Source organism: Berghia stephanieae, chromosome 2 (genome assembly GCF_034508935.2).
Source record: "Berghia stephanieae isolate SIO BIC M18660-M18661 chromosome 2, UCSD_Bste_1.3, whole genome shotgun sequence".
Taxonomy (NCBI): domain Eukaryota; kingdom Metazoa; phylum Mollusca; class Gastropoda; order Nudibranchia; family Aeolidiidae; genus Berghia; species Berghia stephanieae.
The window spans coordinates 95,699,008-95,709,007 of NC_088361.1; the positions used below are offsets into that span (position 1 = coordinate 95,699,008).

At 38.5% G+C, this 10,000-nt stretch overlaps 1 protein-coding gene across 1 annotated transcript in view; it reads left to right on the forward strand.

Annotated features, from left to right (window-relative positions):
• The window catches only part of LOC144965934 (photoreceptor-specific nuclear receptor-like), a 40,696-nt gene extending 31,041 nt beyond the window's left edge, over positions 1-9,655 (forward strand). Inside the window, exons 4-9 of the mRNA XM_078901806.1 lie at positions 1,080-1,183; positions 3,439-3,639; positions 4,700-4,971; positions 5,506-5,746; positions 7,534-7,639; positions 9,175-9,655. Coding sequence (XP_078757932.1) covers positions 1,080-1,183; positions 3,439-3,639; positions 4,700-4,971; positions 5,506-5,746; positions 7,534-7,639; positions 9,175-9,307 — 1,057 coding nt within the window. The 3' untranslated portion in view covers positions 9,308-9,655. The remainder of the gene's footprint in view (positions 1-1,079; positions 1,184-3,438; positions 3,640-4,699; positions 4,972-5,505; positions 5,747-7,533; positions 7,640-9,174) is intronic.
• Positions 9,656-10,000: the final 345 nt, after the last annotated feature.

The following is a 10,000-nucleotide window of genomic DNA, read 5'->3' on the forward strand; positions in this document are numbered from 1 at the left end:
ATCAGTAGTGTCCTATGTCAGATCGTGGCCTTTGTTAACTTATAGTCTGACCGTAGCCATCATTATCATATAAAGCCTGACACTTGAACCCTCTAAGACTTATAGTTTGACGTCATTGTTTAATTTTGTGCGGCGTCTAGTGAGTTGTCGCTTGTAGAGCTCAAGGAAACAAGTGATCCCATTGATTGAACTATTATATACAACTCACGATGTGTTTTCTTTTGAGACCAAAGACTTCTCTTTTTGACGTCATTTCTTGGTCAGTGTCAAGCTATAAGTTGACAATGACTACGGTCTGACACCAGCCAAGACTTTTATTTTGACGTCAATTTTGGCTCATTGCACCGCCTTGTAAGTTATCAAGGAAACAACTGCTGATCGCATAGGTTGAGTTATTGAATACAAACAACGATTTGCTTCTTTTCTTTTTTCTTTTCTTTTTTCTTTGGCTGATCTGACGAAGGGTACTGTCAGCAGATTCTCATCGCCGCAACGGTTTTGATTAATGTTATGCGTTTAAATAAAACACTTACCACATCTGTCCTCGTAGTACCACACACATAATATAACGTTAATAGCATGAATGGTGAATTTCATTGAGAAATAATAACAAACTGGCGATCTAAAACAATAATAAAGAACTGCGTGACGTCAACTATTCTTATTCTTTTGAGCAGAGATTTATTTTCTATCAATGCTATGCGTTTAAGTAAAATACTGACCTCTTCTGCCCACCAGTTCAATCGCATCAATAGATAGTATGCAGATGACGTCACTCAGGCCTTTGTTATTGTTTTTGCCATCCGCGTTTGTGAGTTGTTCTCACTAATCTGTATTAACCAGACTATAAAAGTTCATGGTTACACAGAGTTTGTGTGTAGGTCCGTTATACTTCCGGATGGCAATGTTGTGAACTTCTTGGCCAAGCGCATTCTATCTATATACACAAGTCACCTCATAGTCTGATTGAGAGAATTTAGTGAGAACTAATCAAGCGGTCTAAAAGCAATAACAAAATGCTGAGTCAACTTCATTCCTTCCACTGTTCTGACGTCTAATAACCTTTTCTTTAACGACAGATGCCAAGCGGGTACCGGGATGTGTACAGTGGACAAAGCACACCGAAATCAGTGCCAAGCGTGTAGGCTAAAGAAATGTATTCACATGGGGATGAACAAAGACGGTAAGTTAGTTACGGTTTATTGTTAAACCACTTTTGTTTCGGGGAATACCCGATTTTATTGTCGCATAATAGTGAAAAAGTATGAGATGTCTATGTCATTATCCTTTGTAAATATAAAAAATAAAGAAATAAATATGAATTAAAATATGTTTTTTTAAACTTAACAGTTCAATTTTTCTTTCTCACACATGCAACCTGTGTTACTAAAAATAGATTTTGACTCGTAATGATATCCTGACCAAAATAATTCTTCGTTTCAAATTGTGAACTTCGAGAACCAGTCATTGTAAATAAAAAATAAATACATTCTGATAAGAAATGATATAGATAGGTGGAATCATTGCAGGGATAGAATAGTGGGATTATTGAACTCCTGCGATTAAAATTTTGAGCTCCTTCCAAGGTCGCGCAGCGTCATTGGGAACTTGTTCGAAATTTAAAATGCAGGAGTTCAAACATTTTATTACGCGTATATTGATATCTGATAGGTGTGCAGGTTGTCGCTGTGCCAGAGATGAAGATAAGAATAAAAGAAAAGAAGGGGACAGAAGAATGCTGATTGTCTGGGATAGAAGTGTACTTTATTGCATGTCTAATAACAAAATCACACACGCGCGCGCGCACACATAGACACACACACACGCACACACACACACACACACACACACACAAACGAACAAACACAAGCGAAGCACAAATTAGGATGTAAACTTGAGCTTTTATATAGAGCAATATCCACTAAAAGTGCTCAAAGCGCTTTACAATGGGTCCTTTGCCAAAAGCAACTCTTAACATCTAGAACAAGACATGACGCCTGGTAACGGCCAGGTAATCATTTTACACCCGAGTACGGTGAGAGAATGTGAGTAAAGAGGACTCAACCAAGGTCTCAACTATGCGTCGAGCGAGGCTCGAACCCAGGACCTTCCGATCCAAAAACGAGTGTCATACCACTAGACCACATAGCCGCTCATGTAAATGAGGATCTGCCAAAAAGTCGTTTTTGTGATGCTCGCAAGAAAAATACTCCAGTCATAATTATTTGGGGGGGGGGGGGGGGGGGGGGGGGGAACTAAGGGGAAAAAATGAATGTGTTTCTATTAGATTCTATCAGTAAAATAATGTAAAATACCCCCCCCCCCCCCAAAAAAAAAAAAAAAAATGGGCAATCAGGATCCTATTGAAAAGTAGAAAGAGCTTCTCAAAAGTTCAATAAAGTGTGGACCTAGTATTAACTTTATCTAAACTATTTCGACACTTTAATAAACTATAAATAATATAATTCAATGCTAGATCGTCTGCTTTTGGTTTATTTTTGACTATTTAATTCAGAAAAAATGACGAAACCAAATATTTTAGAATTGGAGTATTTTTGTGGCGAACGTCACAATAACGACCTTTTGATACAGCCTCGGGGATCCTGGTAGCTTAGTTGGTAGATCACTCGCTTCACACGCAAAGGGACCAAGATCGATCTCGAGTGCAGTCGAGATTTTTTTCTGCCCCCCCCCCCCCCCTCCCCGTCTACTCAGCAGTAAATGTGTTGCTGGGTCTCTTAGACCCATAGAGAATACAACCTAGACTGTGCTTAGACCTGGCGGAAAGTACTTTGCGATAGACTCAGCGTCCTATCTAAAGGATAGCAAGCGATTGCTATTGTCCGTTTTACGCTATAGAAACCTGGATAAACTTCGGCTCCATGGGCCAATGGGTCTGAAGGACTACTTCTTTTTTCTTTTTTTTTTTAACAGCCTTAGATCTTTAAATTTCAAACCACACCAACTTCTTTATTAAAGATAGGCTGGAAAAAAACAAAGGACCCTTTTAATTCTAAAAAAAATTCTTGGTAAATATAATAATTTAAATGAACTTAAGTTTCATCTCTGTTTTGTTTTTGTTTGTTTGTTTTTTCTTCGATCCTATTTGTGCGACTATGTATTCTAGATGTATGACACTAGCTTTCGGATCAGAAGGTCCTGGGTTCGAGCTTTGCTCAAAGCATGGTTGAGTCATTGGAAAAGGCTCTTTACTCACATTCACTCACCATACTCAGGTGTCAAACGAGTACCTGGCTGTTAAACGGCGTTGTCTCTGTCGGGAAAAATTGTAATATCGTCTAACAGGCGTCATGTCTCGTTCTACATATTACATATTGCTGTTGGTCAGGGCCCCTTGTAAAGCGTTTTGAGCACATTGAGTGGATATTGCGCTATATAAAAGCCCATAATTTTTTTTTCTCTAATTGGCGTTTCCAGCAGTTCAAAATGAGCGCCAGCCCAGGAACACCGCCCAAGTGAGAGAGGACCAAATAGAACACGAACTCGAACGCCCCCTACTGGCCAACAATGCCACGGTCAGCGCTACACACCCGGCCTTCAGCCCTACAGCTGGACACCGACTTCTGCCGAGCCTGAGATCTCCAGACTCACAGGACAAGTCGGATGGCGATTATAGCGGTCAGTTTGTGTGTCTATGTAACCCATCTTATCAAGTTGGTGTGATATGAAAATAAATAGATAAATAGATGAATAAATGATTAAAAAGATAAATTGGATTCATTTATGAGCAAATATTTGTACAAATTTAGCACTCCTTCAGAGCCATTCGATCCATGAAACCGGAGTTTATCCCGGTTTCTTTAGCGTGAAACGGACAATAACAATTGCTTGCTATCCTTTGGACAGGACGCTAGTCTTTCGCAAAGTACTCTCCGCCAAATCTAATAGACTTAGCTACCCATTCACTGCTGAGTGGACAGGGGGGTCAGAAAAAAAATCTCGACTGCACCCGGGATCGATCCGGTCCTTTTGCATGCGAAGTGAGTGCTCTACCAACTGAGCTTTCAGGACCCCCGTTTGTACGAATACTCTTAAAATATCCGTCACTGCCTGTAGTCAGGTACTCATTCACACTGAGTCTTTTAATAATTAAAGACGAAATAATATTTTCAAAATGAAAATGACGGTTTTGAAAGACCACAAATCACAATTTTGAACTGAAATCCCTGATGCCATTTGGAAAAAAATAAAGACCATTGATGTCTCTTTATCTTTGTGCAAAGAGATATCATCCGGCAGTTTCTCTGATATATATTTTTATGTTTGGCAATTTGTCGGTAATTTGTTTTGTTTTGTTTGTTTGTTTGTTTGTTTGTTTGTTTTTTTGTTTTTTTTGTTGTTTTTTTTTTATTTTTTTGGTTATTTCTTTTTTCTTGTTTGTTTTTGTTATTGTTTGGGGGGGGGGGGGGGGGCGGTTGTGTTTTTATTTCTCCTTTCTCTGCATTTAACGTGATGCAAATTTTATCTGTTTCTATTTTTTGCCGAAGAAGAGTTTTAAGCCTGAAACATTCAGTGTTTGATACTTTATTCATTTTTAAAGCTGTTATGTTCATTTTTGTTTTGTTTTGTACATAACGTTTGACAAGGTATGCATGCGTGTCTCCACACACATTTTCACCATAATTTGTTGACATTAGACTAAATTCAATTGGATATATTATTATTATTTTCTTTGTAGGAGTTGAAGAGAACATTGACGTGACGAGCGTGGACACAGAACAGCAACAACAACAACAACAACAACAACAACATCAGCAGCAACATCAACAGTTGCAGCACGCACAACAACAACATCATCTCCATCGACATCCAGGAGCTCTTTACCTAGAGAGCGCATTTTACCCGCCCGGACACGAGACGCTATACGAGTGCGCTGCCCGCCTATTGTTTATGGCTGTGAAATGGGCGAAAAATCTACCGTCCTTCGCCAATCTTCCGTTTAGAGATCAGGTTGGTATTTGTGAGAGGCATGGATAGAGATGGGAGAGAGAGAGAGAGAGAGAGAGAGAGAGAGAAAGAGAGAGAGAGAGAGAGGTGTAGGGAGAGAGAGAGAGAGAGAGAGAGAGAGAGGGAGGGGAGAGAGAGATAGATAGATTGAGAGAGAGAGAGAGAGAAAGAGAGAGAGGGGGTGCGGGGATTGAGTTTTTAATATAACGCAATATTCACTAGATTTTTTGCCTTACAAGGCGAACCAATACATTACAACAGTGACACCTCAAATATATTTTTAAAAGTTGAGATTTTATAGAGAGCAATATCCACCAAACGTGCTCAAAGCGCTTTACAAGGCGCCATGCCTCGTCCTACATGTTAAGTGTTGCTGTTCGTTAAGGCCCTTTTGTGAAGCGCTTCGAGCATGCTTAATGGATATTGTGCCGTATCAATGCTTTTTTTTTTTTGGAATGTGTGTATTGTTTTTTAGTGTCACCAACCAATACTCCCAACAAAAATTTAACAATTCTTTACAAAAACTGTTATTGCCAGGTTATTCTATTAGAAGAATCTTGGAGTGAGCTCTTCCTGCTCTGTGCAGTCCAGTGGTCAATGCCCATGGAGGCTTGTCCTTTGTTTGCCATCCACGATCACGTGCCCATGATTGGCAATGTCAAGGTCTCGCCGTTCTCAGACATGCGCATGTTACAGGATGTCATGACCCGGTTCAAGACCGTACAAGTTGACCCTGCAGAGTTTGCCTGTCTCAAGGCCATAGTTTTATTCAAATCAGGTATGGATCGATCATATATTATACTATTTTAAAAAACTGTTATTTAAAAGGTGACCTATTGACTCTAAATTGTATAGTTAGAACGAAGATGACGTTACTCATGTCTTTGTTATTGGTTTTTTGTCATCCGCGCTTATGAGTAGTTCTCACTAAACTGTATCAACCAGACTATAAACGTTCAAGGTTACACATAGTTTTGTGTGTTGATCCGTTATACTGCCGGATGGCAATGTTGTGAGCCTCTTAGCCAAGAGCATACTATCTGTATATTTGGTAGAATCAGATGTCCAAAATGGGTCATACAAGTGGTTCATCATCATTTTCTATCTTCCATACTTTTTACGAGTTAACCGCTCTGCTTTGGAAAGACTTATTTGAAAATTTGGTCAGAAAACTCGTCCTTTAAATTATATCGATCGAGTTAAATGACTTGGCAAAAACTCTCAAACTTGGGAATCTTTGAAGATTTTGCGAAATCCCAGGTTTGAGTGTTTTGCCAGAATGAGAGTCATTTAACTCGATCGACATTTTTGAAGACCGAGTTTTCTGATCAAAATTTTAAATACGTGTTTTTTTCCACAGCACGGCAATTAACTGATTAATCACTGCCTCTTCCAAATTCTCCGTCTCTCTATAGTTAGTATGAAGATGACGTCACTCAGGTCTTTACTATATCTTTTTGCCTCCCGCGTTTATTAGTAATTCTCACTCAACTGTATTAACCAGACTATAAACGTTCAAGTTTACACATAGTTTTGTATGTTTGTCCATTACACTTCCGGATGACAATGTTGTGACCTTCTTAGCCAAACGCACACTATCTATAGATAGAACGAAGTTGACGTCACTCAGGTCTTTGTTATTGTTTTTTGCCTCCCGCGTTTATGAGTAATTCTCACTAAACTGTATTAACCAGACTATAGATAGTATGCTATTGGCGAAGAAATTCACAACATTGCCATCCGGAAGTATAACGGGCCAACACACAAAACTATGTGTAACCATGAATTTTTTATAGTCTGGTTGATACAGTTTAGTGAGAATTATTCATAAACGCGGATGGCAAAAAAAAACAATAACAAAGACCCGAGTGACGTCAACTGCATTCTATCTATAGACGTTTTTTGTTTTTTTTACTGTTTCCATCCAAACCCTTTCCATATTCATCTTTTCCGTTAGTATGTTTTCTAGCTGACATCATCAGTTATTCCTTCTGCACTCAAATGATACTGCATAACAATAAAAGATTCCTCCTACATTTTGATGTAATTTTAACGCATTTGCATAGCTTCATTGTCTAATGATTGTTATGTTTGATTTGACAGATAATATACCATTTTATATTACATACAGTTTTGATACGCGGTGTCACAAATTATAACTTTATATAAGTATAATTATATATATATATATATATATATATATATATATATATATATATATATATATAATTGAGTTTTTATATAGTGCAATATCCACTAAACGTGCTCAAAGCGCTTTACAAGGGGTCCCTGGCCAACAGCAACGCTTAACATGTAGGACGGGACATGACGCTTGTTAGGCGATAGTACATTTTTTCAGACAGACACAACGCTGTTTACGGCTAGGTACTCATTTTACACCTGAGTACGGTGAGAGAATGTGAGTAAAGAGTCTTATCCAAGGACTCAATCATGCGCCGAGCGAGGCTCGAACCCTGGACTTTCCGATCAGAAAGCGAGTGTCATACCACTCGACCACATAGCCTCACACACATATACATAAATACAATCCGTCCTTCATTCCAGATGCCAGAAGTTTGAAAGACCCACATCAAGTCGAGGCGTTACAAGACCAGGCCCAAGTCATGCTGGGACAACACATCAGGGGACAACACCCTTCTCAACCATTCAGGTGTGTAGTTTTCCCAATTTTAAACTCTCTCCTTACCAGCTATTTTCAGAATTTTACCCAAAACTTCATACTAACCCAACAGAAAAATATATTTTTAAAACAGAATAGCAACGAGTATATTCTATATTTTGTTCAGAAAAATTAGCTCTGCAACACAATGTCGAGTTTTTATGGCTATAACTATAACAAAATGAAATCGGAATAAGAAAATTGTCGGCTGCGTCGTAACGAATGTGACGATTTTCCTATGGGTGGTAAGGGGAGGGTTAATAAACTCAAATCTTTTTTTATTTTTTTTTTATCAAGCGCAATATCCACTAAACGTGATCAAATCGCTTTATAAACGTGACCAATTCGCTTTTAAAAAGAGTTCTATGGTCAGCTTCAACAAATAAGCCGGGACTAAACGCCTGTAATTTATTACAATTTTATTTGGGGGGGGGGGTGGACAAAAACCACGCTATTACCGGTCAGGTACTTGTTTTACACATGAATACGGTGATAGAATGTAAGTAAAGAGCCTTTCCCAAGGATGGAGAGAACAATAAAGTGAATGGATGTGACTCGTATAAAAGGGGGCAACACAAAACAAACAACGTTTTGGCTGTTGACCTTCCTCAGGCAACATGCAAAACGTGCACAAAATGACGAGAGAGCGAAAAATATTTTACGTTTATATAATGAAGTAAACTTATGAAGGGGATAGGGTGAAGGTTGGAGGGGAGAGATTGTAAAAGAGTAATGTGTGTCTGTGTGTGTGTGTGCGTGTGAGTGTGTGTGTGTGTGTGTGTGTGCAAGGGAATGTGAGAGAGAGAGTGTGGCGGGGGGGGGGGGGGGGGGAGGTAGAGAGCAATGAAAGAAGAATTTATGTAAATTGAAAATTGAAGGCTGGTGCAAAGCTGATCACGATGATTAGAAATTCAAAGCTAAGTGATTGTTTTATTCATTACAATAGGACAGAAAAGTCGTGACGTCACAATCTTTACTCTCCGGTTCCAAATTCCTTGGAAGTTTGCATGTAACAAGTCTCTCGGAGGACTAATAATGAATAGTTTACACGTTGACATAACTATTTTAGTAGCAGAATATATAGGCAGATTCTTAGGATTCCGAGACGGATTACGTAAACGAGCTAGTATCTAGGGTCTTTATAGACGACCAACATAATATTAGACTTGAAAATTAGATACCACCACTCTGAAACTAGAAGATTAATTACACAAGGGATGTACTTATCTAGTCTTCCGGAAGAGTGGTTTTTACATTTTCAATGAGATTGGAACCCGTTTTATTATTTTTTTTTGTGACATCACACTTTTGTTCCCTGTTGCATGCTGATTTTTTTAAATTTTCTTTTTTTTTTTTTTTTTTTTTTTTTTTTTTCGGACACATTTTCATAAAATATTTTCAGATCTCTAATTTACACCAATGCCTGCTTTATATATTGCTATTTTTATAACGCCGTTAATGGCTAACGATATTTCAATATAATATCAATGATACCTAATACTGTTTATCTACTTTCTACACAACAGGTTTGGGCGCCTTCTACTCATCCTTCCCACCCTGCGATACGTTCCATCCGACAGGATTGAGCGCCTTTTCTTCGGACGCACCATCGGCAACACCCCTATGGAGAAACTACTTTGTGATATGTTCAAGGGTTAAACTCAACATGGCATCAAATCGTATCTTTACCTCCAGAGGAATCCTCAACAATACGCACTTCTGACACGAATCACAATGTGTACACTTTTGTCTTGGAGCAGGGCACCGACAGTAATTGATGCTATGAGATATGTTATAACACTCACCAATTATGCCCGCCAGATTAGTCTTACCAAAACAAAACAAAAATGATTACCTTCAACGTTTATTGATGCTGTGTGTTTGGGATAAGTGCTCACAACATCCAGCAGCCGGACATAACAAAAGTGTGTGTAACCTTGAATGTTAATGGTCTGATTAATAACATTTACTTAGAACTAATCATAAAAATGGTTGGCTAAAAAATAACACGAAGAGCTGAGTGGCGTCAATTTTGTTCCTTCAACAGACAATAAAAGAGACTTTATTGAGAACTAATAACTCAATTAGCGTCTACAAACAATAACAAAGAGCAGTGTGACAAAATCTCCATTTATTATATGGACAGTCGCCATCTTAAACTTTTTTGTCTGACACTGACCAAAAAATGACGTCAAAAGACAAGTCTTTGGCCACAAAAGAAAACAAATCGTGAGTTGTATTCAACAGTTCAACCAATAGGGGCACTTGTTTCCTTTTGACGTAATTTTTTGGTCAGTGTCTATCTATGCGTTTACAAAGGCTACGGTCAGTCGGTTAAATTGAACGTTGGAA